Source organism: Botrytis byssoidea (assembly GCF_014898295.1).
Source record: "Botrytis byssoidea strain MUCL 94 chromosome Unknown BBYS_005, whole genome shotgun sequence".
In the NCBI taxonomy this organism is placed as follows: domain Eukaryota; kingdom Fungi; phylum Ascomycota; class Leotiomycetes; order Helotiales; family Sclerotiniaceae; genus Botrytis; species Botrytis byssoidea.
In genome coordinates this window covers 52,523-68,521 of record NW_024065846.1, presented here as the reverse complement: position 1 = coordinate 68,521, position 15,999 = coordinate 52,523, and the positions used below count along the sequence as shown (strand labels likewise).

Here is a 15,999-nt window from a genome sequence, read left to right as displayed (position 1 = left end):
TAATAATGGATGGATGGATGGGGTATGGGATTTGGAAATGGATTGGTGGTATATGGAGTGGATTGTTACTTTGATTTTTTGAGGGATTATAAGCGTGGGGCGTGATGGAGATGGACGGATGGATGGATGGAGGCTGGAAACGAATTGTTAACAAGTTTCGAGATGAATCAGGAGGCGCGAATTGCTTCAGGACCTCGAGACTGGCTTGCTATCAGGCACATGGGAGACGAGGATGAGAGAGAGGAAAGCAGGACTTGTTTGTACGATAGGGGAATATTTTATGTTTGGAGCAACGGAGTCCAGAGACCATAGATTACCTAGCTAGGGCCAACGAGTGCATTGGGGGACAGTGTGAAGAGCATCAGAGATCATGCGCATGGACTTGAAAGTAATGCCATGTACCATTTTGACTTTCAGTCTTCTTACTTTAATATTATCGATGTGATGTAAACTGATATAATTAATGTTTAACACTCAAGAATGCTTTGAGACCGGTAGTGGACCGAGGGTAGATGTGGGAGAGGAGGAACCAATGCTCTATTCGTATTTTTCTTGTGCTATTCATTGCGGCTCATGCCATTTATGTCTTCTCGCATGAATTTGAATTGTTCAATACCATTGCGATATACTATTATAACTCTTGAATTTCTCAATTGGGTGCTCTTGTGATCTAATGACTTCCGACGTAAGGTGTAACACTTTTTCCTTTCCACAAGCAATGACTGCCCTAATAACGCCAATGATAATCCATTCCAACGCCATACAATGAAGTCCACCCACCATGAAATCATCCAACTTTTCTCGCACTTCTCCTCATCGCTTGTGAGCTGACACTCAAACCCCAGCCATTTAATCTCTCTTTCCTCCGTGATTCTTTCTATCGTTCCTCTCGTTTTTCCTTTGCATTCTCTCATTCCTCCTAACCTTTTCTTTTCTTTCCCGTCTTCCATCATTTTGTCTTTCGGTTCCCTCCTTTCTCTCGCGCTCCTTATTCTCATTAACCTCCACAATCCAGTCATCTTCTCCCTTCTTGTTGATTCCCTTGTATCCCCATTTGGGAACCCATTCGCCGGTAGATTCATCATATACAAGCTTCTTCTTGGCCTCAGCAGTCTTGGGTTTGATGCCTTTTTTAGCTGCGAATTTTTGCCAGGTGGTTTGGGCGACTGGAGGAGGAAGAGGCTGGAAATGTGTTAGTGTACATTAACTATTAATTGAGTCTCCGAATTGGAATGTCCAAATCGCGAGAAATCAAAGAGGAAGAAAAAATTGAAATCGCATAATTACCTTTTCACGAGGCAACTTTGTAGCAATCCCGGGTAAACTCAATAATACACCATTGGGCGTCGATGCAATGGGACAGGTGCTCAATAATTGGTTCAATAATGCTTGCGCACCATCTCTGGCGGTTGCAGCTAGATCATCTTCGAGATTTGCGGAGGTGGTGAGGAGAAGCGGGTTGGGGTCTTCGGCGAGGAGGAGGCCGAGATCGAATGTGTAGGGAGTGGGTTTGTTCACTGTGATGGGGAGTTTGGATGGCTTCTGGGGGGCGTCTTCGGACATGTTGGATGTGAGGTTGATAAATTAATTGAATGGGTGAAGATTGGATTTATTTTTCGTACAAGAGGAGAAATAGAGATTGAGATATTGTAGAGGAAATAAAATAAATTTTGGACGACTGCTTTTGCGGGAGGATCCTTGTGCGGCCGCAATTTAGCGCGGGATGTGTTTGATCCTAGTCGAGAAAGATTTCTGGAGCGAGAGAGAGGGACGACACGTCGAGAGGAATTGGACCCTTTCAAACTCACTGCAGCAATCGCAGATATGGCATCCTCGGGATGTTGGAAATGCCTCTCGAGGCCGAATCCCTCGCAAATACTCCAGGGCAATCATGCGGCATTGCGACTTCCCACAATTGCAGCCACGGCGGGATTCTCAACAAGTGCGGCTATGTCCAAGAATCCGCTGGCTGCTAAGCCAAAGGGAGCGTTTGGACAAAACATGGCGAGGGGTGGAAAGACTTTGAAGATCAAGAAGAAGCCGCCACCTGTACGGTCTGGAAAACCTCCCGCAGAGGGAGAGAGAAAGGCGTTGAGGAAGAGAATCGTACTCAGTAATACGAATGCTCTGGAAGTAGAACTGGAAGATTTAGGAATCAGCAATGTTACGAGTGAGGGATTGGCAGGAAGGGTAGTCGGATTGAGTGGGAGCACGGTGGATAGCCTAAGAGCGAGTGAAGCGTTCAAGATTACGCAAGGATGGAATTTATTTAGGAGGCCAGCGGTCTTGGTTCGGGAGGAAGGTGTTATTTGTGCGAAGGTTTTAGAGGAAGCGGGAGCAGAGAAAAAGACGGAGCGATTGGTGGTTGATGGAGGAAGGGTATCAGGGAAGAGTTTGATGCTTTTACATGCTATGGCTTCGGCTTTTGTCAAGGGCTGGATTGTCTTGAATATTGCGGATAGTATGTTATTTGTTCTTCATGGATTGCAGTATGCTAATAAGATTTATAGCCCAAGAACTTGTCAATGCCTGCACTGAATATTCTCCTGTGCCCGATACCACGCCCACTCTCTTTTCCCAAAACACATATACCGCGGCATGGCTAGGACGTATTGGCAAAGCCAACGAAGCAGTTCTTGACAGGCTTCAATTGTCACAAAAACATAGTCTTCCAATTCCTCTCCAAGAAAACTTATCCCTCCTCAGACTTTGCGAACTTGGAGCTCAGGAACCAGATTACTCTTGGCCAATATTCCAAGCATTCTGGAAAGAAATTACAGCTGCGGACCGACCTCCAGTTCTCATGACATTAGACGGTCTTCAATGGATCATGCAAAACAGTCTTTACCGAAACGCTGCATTCGAATTGATCCACGCCCATGATTTGGCTGTTGTAAACCATTTTGTGCAATATCTCTCTGGAGAGAAGTCCCTACCAAATGGAGGTGCAGTAATTGCAGCTACATCACGTAGTCACGCGCCTGTATCGAGATCCACAGATCTAGCTATCGTGCAGCAACTCAACCGACAATCGGAGGAAGAAATCACGGAACGTGATCCATACGAAAAGAAGTACGATGAGAGAGCCGATAAAGCATTGCAGAAGGTACAGGTCATGTGGTTAAATGGATTGAGTAAGCGAGAAGCGAGAAGCTTGATGGAATATTGGGCGCAGAGTGGAGTGTTGAGACAGAGAGTTGATGAGAAGACTGTGACGGAGAAATGGGCGCTGGCTGGAAATGGAATGGTCGGTGAGTTGGAGAAGGGCGCGCTGAGGATGAGAATTTAGATGTTTATTTATTGGGCATGAATGAATAAAGTTTTAAATATGTATTATGTGTACAGTTATGAGGCTTGGTCGTATGGCTTATGTGAATAGATCTGAGATGGTTCAATTTTGTACTTGTACAGTGGAATAGTATAGTTGTTGCTCTAGACGCGGCATTTAAGTTGCGATTTGTTTTAGCAGTTTTTTTATGTCGATTCTTTGCGTGTAGGCAAGGCTAGCTCCGACGCAGTTATGCAAGTAGAACTGATTCAAGGGAAGAACCATGGGGCCTTTACGTATGCAGATATCAAAGATGTATACATATATCTAATCTAATCTAGATCCTCACACTCTTACAAACATCTTCACATCATATCACTTGATCTGCCAGCACTCATGTGGTGTTGATACACTTTCTTCTTTACGAGCCGATATACATAGTAAGGTTGATTTTACCGAAGTCACTGGTGGGTGCTTGATAGTCATTCATTTTTTTGGTCGTTGGTTGGTGAGTTGTGGGTTGTGGATGGGAGTACTCCTATGCTAGTGAGTTTTCCTGTTGCTGAAGATGGCGGGATGAATTCTTGGGGTTGGATAGACTTGAGGGGTTGTTTGGGGTTTGAGAATCAATCTTTGGGCCTTGTAGTCAATACTGTAAATGTCTGTGGTATTTACTCAAAAGTAGGAGTGAGTATTAGGATAAATACCTTCGTCTGCAAAACATTTCCCACAGACTTTAGACTCACGGTAGCTTTTTATTATTGTTCCTCATTGAATTTCCACTACGCACCACTATATTGATCGTAGGAGACCAAAATTCAATGATGCGTATATTCTATGCCAGTATACTGGTCCCGTAACAGGATTTATCTTGCGTCATCTCACTCTCCCCAATCTCAAAGCCACAAATATTTCACCCAGACAACCTAACCACATCTGTCAGACTAGCCTCCGTGATTTCTATTCTTTATCCTAGCAGTGCGAAAGTTTTTCATCGTGTCCATCTCGATTTTCAGAATTCGATTCATATGCATATCCACGAACTTGGTGTGTGTGTGTTTTGACGCCACCGTAGCACTATACGCGGATAGTTGAACCCAGTTTCATCTAATATTCATAGTTACGGTCATTTAAAAAACGCGAAGAGGAGATGCCGTCTAGCCAATAACCAATAACCAGAAGGATAAGGATCTGCATATCCATGGATTGAGTGGAGTGCCAAACCAAACATTTTGATTAGGGATTGCAGAGGCAGCTTCGTTGCGCACTAGTCCTACATCATATAGAATTCGCCCACTATCGTCTGTCCCAGAACTAGATTATTGAGTTAGGGATTCACGAACGTAATGCGTGTGCAGGTTATGAATCAAGGCTTTTTTCTCGCTAGGTGAACAGCCTAGCAAAACTATCCTCGCGAAATCGATCTATATAATAGGGGATTTACACATGTGCACGCGTATTGAGGATAGAGTTAGGATTCCAGGCCTAGAAAATCATGACACCTACTGAATGGATTGAGCTGTAAGCGATATAGACAGCCCTTCCCCGCGACTTGATTTATTTTTTGGCTGACCTATTTGAATATCTTTCAATTCATCATTCCGACACTTTAAAGGAGGCGATACTGCCTATTCTTCATGTTGAGGTTTCTGGGTGATGAGCTATGCCGTGGGATGAGTCTGCAGTTTTTACGCTGAATGAAATTGATATTCCGAAATCGGGACGGGTGAATCGGGGGTTAAATGCTGGGAAGTCAAAAGTGATGGAAGACCGCTTGGATGGAAAATTTCCTTATTCCAAGGGTTGAAATAGGCGGTTGAGTTCTTCCCAACGACAGCTCGATTCGACGCAAGTGGTAACTCGTTGAGCGACAGGTTTGATGAAGGAGCTCGGGAGTAATGATATCAAGGCTGTGTGGAAAGCAGCGTGTCTGGGTAGCTAAGTTTGCATTACGATCTGGATGAGTGATGTGAAGGGTTGGACATGAGCTTCATGACGAATATCTAAAGCATCTTGCATATCACATCACTACAATCTCCTATCACAGGCTACAAAATTATCTCATAAAGCAACCTCCAATCATACCAAGACTCAACGAAGCGAGGCTGGTTAGTGTAGTTTCGTATACTGCTCGAACACAAGCGGATGTGGTGTCTATTCACAAATAGGACCATCTTGTCATCAAAGTGATCTTTCAACAATTAAAATAAGCCATTGAATGCTAGCTTAAATCTCCAAAAATCCTCATTTGACAGATATGCCGACTTCATCCAAATTCGTAATGCCGAATTTATATTTTAACCAGAGTACGAACATGAGATGGTAACAAGACTGGATAGAAACAAAGCCTTCTATCCGCGGATCCGTGGCGGGCTCCATCTCAGCTTCTTCTTGGGAGTATGATGAAGGCTCACATGCACAGATGTGGCTCGTTTGCGCAGCTGCCAAGGAAATTAGAGAGACGAGTATGGCTCTTCAACTCTCGTGTGCAGATTCCAGTGTATTTGAAAGACGGTTAATGTGACATTTTCAATGAGGAGATGAACAATAAGGTATGAGGAAGCTATTCCCTCGATCTTCATACAAGGAAGCCAGAGAGCTACTAGGCTCGGCAATTCTTGGCATAGTCAGCGAGACACGAAAAGCCTCGTGAGGAACATCTTGGTAGAGACCAAAACTCCTAGAGAAGGAACTCGATGTGTGGCCGAATATCCAACGTAGTATTCAACTATCAAGTGACTGACAACTTTTGCGTTATGGCTGGGCAAAACATACCTGCTACACACCTCAAGCATCAGCATCCCACACACCACTCATTCAATCCCAGAATATAACAGCTTTAACTCTCCAGCCCTTACAATTTGCCCAACTCTGGTTCAACTCAAACTCCAAGAGTAAGATAATCAAATAATATCATTGCATGCAACCCAAGCTATGCCATGCGTCTTGGCATTACCCAGCATATTAATACAGGCTGAAAAATGTGCCGGATTATCCGTCTTATGCGCGACTGTTTGGTTCACAGGAAGGGGCTAAAAAAATGTTATCCGAACCCCCGCTACGAAAGCGATAGAGATTTGATGTACTGTGGCTGCGTCAATCGACTATTCTCGGAGGATGTGAAGGGTGGGAGAGTACTGATGAGAGGGAAATGTAATTGTCGTGAATTTAGTTCGATAGGGGCTAATCAGATTGTCAAGCTAATGTCAACGATAATAAACTCATGATTTGGAATTGCATAGAAGCCATAACGTTTTTTAATATCGCGTCATAATTGGTGTTTGATAGGCCATAGTCGAGACGGTTTGATATTGTGAAGCACTTGCAATGTGTGGAAGACAGAAGGATGTGTTGCCAACGTATCACCCGGCCTGCGGGAACAATGCCTAGCAATGAAAGCAGATAAAACTTGGTGACATGAGATGTAAGATTGGATATTCAAGGCGCGTAGAATCACATAGAACGAGCCAAGATTAATTGGTACACGAAGACATAAGGAAGATTTTCAATCATGCAGTCAATGTTGTGTAATGCACCAAAACGGATATTTGTAACACTTGAAAGGATATTCTCATTCTTTAGACTGCACTAGCTAAAGCATATAACATTTAAACTAATAATATATTAGCAAAAGTATCTCAAGGCTCCAATGACTAGAGGATACATACCATAAACAAATTGTCCGTTGTGATTCTCAATACGCTCAGCAAGGTTGACATCACGGCTGAACTCTTCGCCATCTCTGCTGCGGAGGAAAGTGCGGAGGACTGGGACTTCTCCACCACCCTCAATGGAGAATGTGACGTTCTCAGCGCTGTGAGAGAAGTCTATATGAAGCATTAGACGATGATAGTTAAGGAACAAAGATGATTTCTTTTCAAAGATTGCACGTACTGACGCCATCCCAGTGAATCATGCCATCTTCGTTTCCGATGTGTTGGTTGAGATCAATCTCAGCATCTTGCCAGTCACCATTCTCGTTTCTGAGACGGGCTCTGAGGATGTGGTTGTCATCGATGCGGATATCTTCGGCGGAGAGGTGGAAAGACATTTTGAGTTATATAGAAGAGGGTTTAGTTTTGTTTTGTGTAGAGTATATTTGAATAGTGATTGAGAGTTAAGAGATATAGAATGAGAAGTGAACGGGAGGAGAGGAGCAGATATATGTGTCTTTTGTAGTCCGATCTTCGACTATGGTAACGCCTCAGGGTCTACCCCTCCGTGCATGTCTGCGGCAATGCAAAACCATCATCAGCCACTCATCGACGCATTTATGGAAACCCCCGCTGATATGCTAAGTGAATTTCACACATAAGGTGGCATTTCAATGGCTTGGCACCTCCTTGGCTCACACGTTTTCTACAAACATTGGATCAGAAGCTTCACCGTATGTGGCATGACCCGCTATGACCCACTTGATGTGGGGTAGGGTTTCGAAATGTCACCACTGCGGCGGATTTGGTGGCTATGAGTGATATGCATTACAAAATTCTAAGTCAGAATGATGGAATACGATGCCACACTAGCTTGTAGCTACCCTGGTCACAAAGCGGTGGTACCTGGATAGCCAACCCAGTTTCGAAGAAGATTAAGAAGGACTTAGTGAGATCATGGAAGCTCTCAGAAACTGTTAGCGTAAACGACTGACTGAACAAAGATATATCCTCAAGAATCAAGTAGTGTCACATCACTCAGGGGTAATTTTAACGCATGTGTGTATGCACCTGTAGCAGAAAGAGCGCAAAGATAGCTTATGTTATCGATCCTTCAAGGAAGTGGCACAGTCAAGCCACGTAATTCCTCGATGGATGGTCTAGTGCAATGTGCCGAGTGTGCTTCACACTCCGTGAAGAATGCTCACTTGAGCTATCACTCTGGGTCAGTAGCAATCTCAAACCATTTCAGTGATAATTGCTCCAGAGTACATAGTAACAACCCGCAGTTTAAAGTTCACAAAAAAAGCGCATCATTACTGAGTTACCTCCTCATCTGTTTCAACAAAACTTGTACCTTAACATAGATATGTGCTAATCGCTGGTAGGATACCACAACTGTGTTCAATACCCCACTTCACCCCACCAGTGTATATTAATCATGTCGGAGAGGGGCATATGAGGTATACGATGTACGGAGATGTACTTTGGCGACGCTGAATGATTCGATGAAGTCGGTGAGGTCGGTGAGAAAAAGGGGTCGAATCTATAGCCGTCGACTCATTTCGATGCATTCTAGAATCGTTTGAGCATCGAATCGAGCGTCGGATCAAGCAGACAGGTATTAGTACCGTGGTTGAACGCAGCATGGCTTTTGAATATCCAGTGGCCGAATGATCGTTGATCGAAAGAATGTAACCTTACAAAAACAGCGTGCACAGAACGGCAGATGTTAAGTCCAGGTCTTTGGTGTTTTCTTCGAGTAGGGCTGTGGACGAAGGTTTCACTAAGTCAATCCGCTGACTAAGCAAGCAACACTTTCATTTTTCCTCAAACGTCACTTATTATATCGCTCACAGCGCATTGATGGGACCGGCGGTCAATCAAGAATCCAGTGTATCACCCTAAATCTGCAGCATATTGCGAGAGGTTATTTTTCATCCTTTTGTGAAAGTGGAAACGATGGTGTTCATGATGAGCTTCAAAACTATTTACGAACAGCTTCTCAATTCCGTCATTCGCGACGGTGGACGAGAGCGGCAACGGAAATGTCAAAGTCTCTGCTTGAACGTAAGTCAAACAGGTTGCTCTATTATTGAGCGGTCATAATCAGGCGGTATATGCCCCCAGTTGTGGCACCGGTGTATTCAACAATCAGGCTGCAGTCCACAGCGAGAGAATTGTGAATAATGAAGCCCTTTTGGATGTTGAATTTCTCTGGTCACTGGTTCTTATTAGAACCATCAGAACCATGACAATATCAGAGTGATTGATATACATCAAAGATTCAAGCTTAGGACATCGAATTCGAACATCAGTCTAAGCTACTGGACATGTTGAGAAGCGTATGCTACGTCAAAACTCGACATCGGTGAGAGCATTCGCCCGGAGAGAAGTCCTTTGCACCTGCGCTGTGTTGGAAGACTTCCAAATGTTTCTCTGTTACCCAATCGTTATTTCCCCTAAAAAGGTGTGCTGATTGTATGGAAATACACAAAGTAACAACAATGAAGCTAAATAACACGAATCTCCTGGTGGGCGGTGAGATCGTGAATGTTTTCATAGGATCTACACGATCTAAAAGACAGAATTGGAGTTCAAGATGGAAATCCTAGTTGGAACTACGGGTCAAATGCAGGTCTTCAGAGGGCCAAGTGAAGCCACTGGGGAGATCAGAGAACACATCGTCAAGTTACGAATTTGTGATTTGCTTTAACAAATTACACGCCGTTATCCCACGGATCTGATAGAGATAGTGATTATGAATCTGGAGGTCTTTACCAAGAACCATTTGGCTCAATGATGAGAAACTAGAAGCATTGCCTATGCATGTCCTGGGCCCTATCAAATACTGTCGTCTTCTTTCGTATTTTACGAAGGTAGTATGCTGTTGGTAAAGATCATAAGCTTCAAAGTATCACCCGGTACTAGATTAACATGATATTAATCTTGATCGTCAGTGTTTAGAATTGCATTACTCATAATGCCATCGTGTCTGGACTCGAAGAAAGTTGAACTGTGTAATGGGTAAAATTGGGTGAAGTAAGGCTAGATACCATCCGACGTAATATTATCTCAGTCCAAAATGGCCGGAAATTGTCGTGATAATACAAAAGTGATCAGACGGTATCTTGTCTACACTGGAATAACGCAAATTCATACTCATTATTCCGCACACCTAAAATTGTACTAAAGTAATCTGGTACCAAAATCCGGATTATATGCACGTGATGAGACGACGTACCAAGGCCTTGAGTTCCTTCCTCATTTTGAGATTCGGATGGGAAGCTTAGCGGCGCTGGATTCCCCGTCTTTGATTCGCTCCAATGACTTTCCTTCTCTAAATTATCCAATTTCTGCAATCATTCACCGAAAGGGCATCGGGGAAATTTATTTCACACTTCGTGCCCTCTGTTTACCTATCTCTTCCGCTTGATTCTTCTATCTACAAACTGCGATTACCTCGATATCCTGTTCAGTTCCTTTCATCTCTCGAGGTGAGTTCTTCACATATCCTCCTCATAACGTTTCTTTGGAAAGGAAGCCCTTAATTCCTCCAAATTCACTTCACTGTTCGAAGCGAAAGTCCCCTCGATGCCGCCTTAATTAAATCTTTTCGAAAGCTGCTTTGGTTGTTTCAACAATCAGATCGCAAAATTTTATATATATAAACTCCCTAGTTCAGTATACTGACTCTTTATTAAAAGTGAACCTCTCGAGTGCCTCCAAGATATTCCATGGCCTCTTGAGAATCCGCCGCAGCTTCTTTGTTGACAACCATCTTTACATGCCTGCCAATTTGGCATAATCAGAACACTAAAACCAGATATACATCCACAAAGGTTTGTGTTTCTTCAACTTTCCATGTTACTACTCTTATCAGGCTGCGACTGCCGGCCATTTTTCCACAATACGCGAATGAATCCCGTAGTTTATCAACGGAGCGTGCGCATCCGGATAGCCTTTTCTTAACGCTTTACTCACATTGTGGAGGGACTTGGGCGCGAATAAATGTGCCTGCCGTTTGAAGTTAATGCTAATCGTTTCCAAGATGCCTCCAAGTTGCGGACTGAAAGAAGCCTCACAAGGCTCGGCACTTGAGAAGGGCGTTGAAAAGCTGTGTCAGGAACTCGACAGAAGTGTCGAGGCAGAGGGCAGGGAAGGGTGAGATAGGTTTGTAGGATCGATACATTTATAGCATGCTAACAACTAACAGAATCGCTGAAGGCACTCTGGAATCAATCTACGATGCTCTGCACACGGCGAAAGCAATGGAAGCCATAGCCGAGACAGCCGTGAGAAGTCTTCTTTCAATATTGGAGAATGATCGCGGCGAGTTGTGTTGTCCTTTCGATGTAAAAGTTTTCTGTGTTATTCTTGAAATTGCACTTAGAAGCGAGGAGTGTCGAGGAAGTGAGCGTATTCTCGTTTTGCTTGCCGTGAGTATCTGACACAAAGGCTGCGATTTTCTGGACACTGACTGAGTTTTACAGAAGGAACTTCACACGCAATCAATACCTCAGGAAACTGAGAGCCCCCACGGGATTTTGGTCGAGATCGCAAAGCAAATGAACGCTGCTCGCCTTATTGAATACTTTGTCGATCGTTCGAAGCCAGACGGAATGAGAAGATGGGTAAGCTCCCATATGCTGAAATATTTTGAGGATACGCTAACACAAAAATAAGGTTGGTATCATCATGCAACAGCTTTTGAGAGGCCCAGAGGCAGTTTCTGAGCAATTTCAGCATACACCCGAGGATGTCAGGTGAGAAACCCCCCATATTATCATACCCAATTTGCTAATACGTTGCTGGAAAGACGCAGCATTGGTCCCATGATTATCAGTGAAGATAATGAAATCCTCAGATTGATTTGTGGACGGGTTTTTGCGCTACTACTAAACGCTGATGTTCTGCCTGAAGAACTCTGCCCCGTAAAAACCAATAAAATGGAATACGAGGATTTCCCAGTTGATTTGCAGAACTTAAATGAATGGAAATCGCAATTCCAGCAGTGGGTAGACCGGAAGTGGCCCGATAACGAAAGTCAAACGTAAGTACATTAAAGACTGCCGATTTTCTGCCAGCTGATGACTTTTCAGACCGCCGCATATGCTTTATTATAGTCTTAGTGTTGTGACTATACCACCATTTCGATTGGGAACATTAGGTGAGAGTATAGAACTGGTTCTAGAAGACGGCTATATTCTTCTGCTGAAGAGCTCTACGGAACAAGAATTGGATCAAATACTACAAGTGCCATGTAACTCTATCTCCCGAGTTTCTGTCATTGACAACTCTATCATAATCAACGAAAGAGAAGTTTACGATATCGTTTTTGACATCAAGAATGACCAAGAGCGTTCTTCTTATCTAAATTCTCGACCTACCATTCTTCAACAACTACGTTTGACCACCGATTCAAATAGGAACGAATTAATGATCGATCTTCACGATGAATGTCCAGAAGCAGAGTTCCAACCGGAGAGGGTTCAAGTATCTCAAGCTGAAGATGATATACTAGTGCAAGGAAAGGGGAGTTCACCAGATGCCGGGAGTTACGAGCGCCCCTTTGAAGACGAGCATCAACCAGCAACAAGTGATCCAATAACGTCCGAGTCTGGGGACGGAGCACTAGATACCTTGGATAGCCCCGACCGCCAGATTCAAGTCGAAAATTCTACACATCAAGCAGATGATAATACATCTTCGAACGTGATTGACAAATTGAAACACTCTCAACAAAAGTCAGGCAGAATTTATGCAGCGAATAAAGTCAATTTACCTAAGCATGGTGATGTTGCGAGCTTCAGCGATTCACCTACAATGCCTACTCGTCAAAAAAATCTTACATCATTCGACGAAGTTGTAGGAATAGACGACAGAAGCTCTGAAATGAGTGGTCGGGCACTTCTTGTGAGGCAGGAAGGCACATCTCGCTCCCAAATTTCTCAACTTCTACCGCTCACCGAAAGTCCACCCCGAGATATTGCAGCCAATGTCACCCTTACTGTCAAGACTAAAGGTAAAGTGTCAGCAAGTCTAAAAATAGGGAGAGAATTACTCATACCAGAAGCACAACCAAGTACTTCTCAAGCACTACCAAGCCAAAACACCAGTTCGAAAGCTAATAAAGTGCCAAAGAAGTATGCTGTTAAACCCAAGACACCAATCGCGGGCGTGAAGAGCGTTAAAGTGAATACTCCTCTGCAAAATGTACCAGAGACAGCAATTTCGGCTTCTGCAAACAAAAAGAGATTCGAGGAAGGATCGGCTCGAGTCCAGACAAATATTTATGATCTGCCTGAGATCAACGAAGATGACGGAGAAGAATCCAAGAAAGAAAGCCAAACTAACCAGGGGACAAGAAAAAGGCCTGGCAGTTCAAAACAAAAGGGCAAACCAAGTAGCAAATGTAGGGGAAAGAACACAAAGACCTACCAAAAAGCCAAGACTGCCCCAACGGCAGTCGAGGAACCTGTTGTCGCGAAGCGTAGCAGCCAAAGAGCGGCTGCGAGTCAAGCCAAACTTAGCATGAGCAAAATCAATGACGACTTGGAGGAAATTGAAGATGATTTTTCCGATGGGAGAGACAGTGAACTAGCGCAGCCCAATGTCTCGCAAAAGCGTAAAACGGCGGAGCAGCCAGCTGAGCCAGCTTTATCGGAGATCAAGTTTGCTTCAGTGATAGAGTCGGCTACCGAGGAAGATAAGGAAGCATTGGTTCTTCAGCAGCAAGATGCTCAGGTACTGAGTCTAGTTGATAATAGTCTTCCTCCTGGAGACCTATTCGAAGTTGATGATTTGTACTCTGCTAGTCCGGCGAGACAAAAAGATCAACAAGGTTACAGCCAAGAAACCCCCACGAAACCTTCCCGAAAGACGGCAGCCGTGAATTTCGCCAGCCAACTGGATGATCTCCTGAGCGATGATACTAAGGGTGATAACCAGACCTCTCACATCAAAAGTCTGAACAAGAGTCTCTTCAAGAGAACTTTGTCTCCAATTACACCACCGGAAAAGTCGAGAAACCTTGAGCATAGTGTATCAGAAAGTAGACCGAGTATCATAAACAAAGACTTGCCAGAAACTGTGGTCGAGGATGCCAAATATTATAATAATCGCGAAGGCCGAGATGGAAATTCAGAGGAGCTACAATTACAGGATGGAAATTTAAGCCAGCCAGCTCAAAGAGTTGAAGAATTGGTACGCGCATGTCCACGCGAGACCGAAGTCAAGAAAAGTCAAATGATTGAAAGGACAGAGGGTCCCGAAGAAATGACAAACACTAAGCTTCCTAATAGAGTAGGCGAAAAGATTTTCACGAACATGGACGAATATGTACTCACCGCAGATACAATAAATCCAGTACCTGCCATTTCAAGTCACCCCTCAAACATATCTTCGATTAACTCCAAGCAGGAGGTGATTCACGAACCAGTTGCTACAAAGGCTTCAGCTTGCACTGACCATCAATCAGAAGGTCGGCTAACTCTACAATTGCCAGACGTAGATTCGGTCGAGGAAAAAAAGCGAAAGGTTGTAACAGAGATTGCTATGCCACCCAAGCGCCGTAGACAAATTGCGACAAACAACTCAGGAAGCTCTTCGATCTCATCATCTGGTCCTCGCGCACAAGGAAATGCATCTCCAGAAAGGTTGGGTAGCAAAAATAGAGTTCTACTTGATGACCGAAGTATTCGCAAGCCAAACTTCATACACTTTAATGCTAAAGGGGCACAGAATCAGGGTCCTTCTCATACATCCATACCTGTTCCAAAACGAGACCCTAAGCTACACATCAAAACATCGAATAGTGAGAAAGTCAAGTCGCAAGACATGATAAAGAGTAAACGAAGACATGATGATCATCACAACTCAGACGAAGAAAGTTTGTTTGTTTCTCAAAGTCCACCCAGAAAGCGACAGAGTGTTAGTCCGCCGAACATAGCTTTGACAACAGATACGACGGTCTTAATAGATGATAAAAATAGTCCCATGATTCCCGCAGCTCTTAAACCAAGCTCACAAGGATCTCGAGTGGATGCATTCGGTAGCCCACAAGCACAGCACATTGTATCTTCCATTGGTCATGCTCTCCGAGTCAAGCTAAGAGAGTCAGCACCAGAGTTCGGTAAGGCAGGGTCACGAACTATGGACTCTCACCAAGATCTACCTGAAATCCAAGTTCTGTCTCCTGAATTGGACGTCCAGGATAGTTCAGAGCTTTTTGGTCCGCGCATCAAGGTAGTAAGCATCCCAAAAGCACGTCCTGCTCCACCAGGAGAGTCTTCTGTTCGGTACGTCCCGCATACAAAAACTCAGAACGGCTCTTATAAAGACATTTCAACCATGGAGAATATACAAGAGGTAAAAGTTCTGCCGGATCCGTTTGTTGATGTCACCCATCACAAATCAAGTGGGTTTACAGAACGATTACGGGCACGTGAGGCTGAAGAAGGCTTGAATGTTCGTTTCAACGATCCTGACAAAACTCTAGTGGAGATTACACAGCAAAGCTATAGTAGAGAGTTCTCGTCACCCAGTGAATTTTCGAGTAATTCATCTTTCCGATCGCCTGGTTCCTCTAGCATTCCAAGACAAGAATTATCTCCCCACAGTCAATGGTCAAAGGCTGTCAGACCACATTACAAGGGATATGCAGATACTGTTCATAAAATTGCCGATGTAAGTCTGACTGACTATACGGCTCAAGATTAATGACTGGAATAACTGACACTAAGATCTAGGAGATGGTGATTAGATTGACTAATGAAGAAGATGCATCAGAGCTTGTCGTTCGTCAATACAAGGAGAACGCTACGAGTATGCTCGAGGATCTGAGTAGCAAGCGAGATGTGGAAAAGCTCAATATACGCCAACAAATCGAGAACAAGAAGACAGAATTGATTCGAATGTATTCTGAAGCTGGGAATGCCGTGAAGCAAATCGAAAAGGATATAAAAACTTCTCCCATAGATGGTGTTGATGGAAAATGGCAGGAGAGACAAGAGCTCATACAAAGAGAATTGAAGGGAGGGAGACGCACATCAGATTCATAACCCAGTGAATCATTGC

At 43.9% G+C, this 15,999-nt stretch overlaps 5 protein-coding genes across 5 annotated transcripts; 3 read left to right on the top strand and 2 right to left on the bottom strand.

Moving 5' to 3' along the window:
* Positions 1 to 447: 447 nt before the first annotated feature.
* Positions 448 to 1,622, bottom strand: EAE97_002833 (uncharacterized protein). The gene is made up of 2 exons (XM_038873345.1): positions 1,288 to 1,622; positions 448 to 1,182 (listed from the first exon to the last, which is right to left on the bottom strand). Exons 1-2 carry the CDS (start codon positions 1,561 to 1,563, stop codon positions 850 to 852), a joined length of 609 nt encoding a protein of 202 aa, XP_038735208.1. The 5' UTR covers positions 1,564 to 1,622; the 3' UTR covers positions 448 to 849.
* Positions 1,623 to 1,824: 202 nt separating this feature from the next.
* Positions 1,825 to 3,427, top strand: EAE97_002832 (uncharacterized protein; the record flags this gene model as incomplete). The annotated part of the gene is made up of 2 exons (XM_038873344.1): positions 1,825 to 2,461; positions 2,511 to 3,427. 2 exons carry the CDS (start codon positions 1,825 to 1,827, stop codon positions 3,287 to 3,289), a joined length of 1,416 nt encoding a protein of 471 aa, XP_038735207.1. The 3' UTR covers positions 3,290 to 3,427.
* Positions 3,428 to 6,719: 3,292 nt separating this feature from the next.
* On the bottom strand, positions 6,720 to 7,886 carry EAE97_002831 (uncharacterized protein). Its single transcript, XM_038873343.1, has 3 exons — positions 7,163 to 7,886; positions 6,937 to 7,095; positions 6,720 to 6,881 (listed from the first exon to the last, which is right to left on the bottom strand). The coding sequence occupies exons 1-3, from the start codon at positions 7,317 to 7,319 to the stop codon at positions 6,877 to 6,879; spliced, it is 321 nt and encodes a 106-aa protein (XP_038735206.1). The 5' UTR covers positions 7,320 to 7,886; the 3' UTR covers positions 6,720 to 6,876.
* A 1,009-nt stretch (positions 7,887 to 8,895) lies between these two features.
* Positions 8,896 to 9,190, top strand: EAE97_002830 (uncharacterized protein; the record flags this gene model as incomplete). Its single annotated transcript, XM_038873342.1, is given in 2 exon segments — positions 8,896 to 8,991; positions 9,005 to 9,190. The coding sequence occupies 2 exon segments, from the start codon at positions 8,896 to 8,898 to the stop codon at positions 9,188 to 9,190; spliced, it is 282 nt and encodes a 93-aa protein (XP_038735205.1).
* Positions 9,191 to 10,972: 1,782 nt separating this feature from the next.
* On the top strand, positions 10,973 to 15,983 carry EAE97_002829 (uncharacterized protein; the record flags this gene model as incomplete). The annotated part of the gene is made up of 7 exons (XM_038873341.1): positions 10,973 to 11,085; positions 11,138 to 11,360; positions 11,415 to 11,555; positions 11,608 to 11,687; positions 11,741 to 11,974; positions 12,024 to 15,609; positions 15,672 to 15,983. 7 exons carry the CDS (start codon positions 10,973 to 10,975, stop codon positions 15,981 to 15,983), a joined length of 4,689 nt encoding a protein of 1,562 aa, XP_038735204.1.
* Between the last annotated feature and the right edge of the window lie 16 nt (positions 15,984 to 15,999).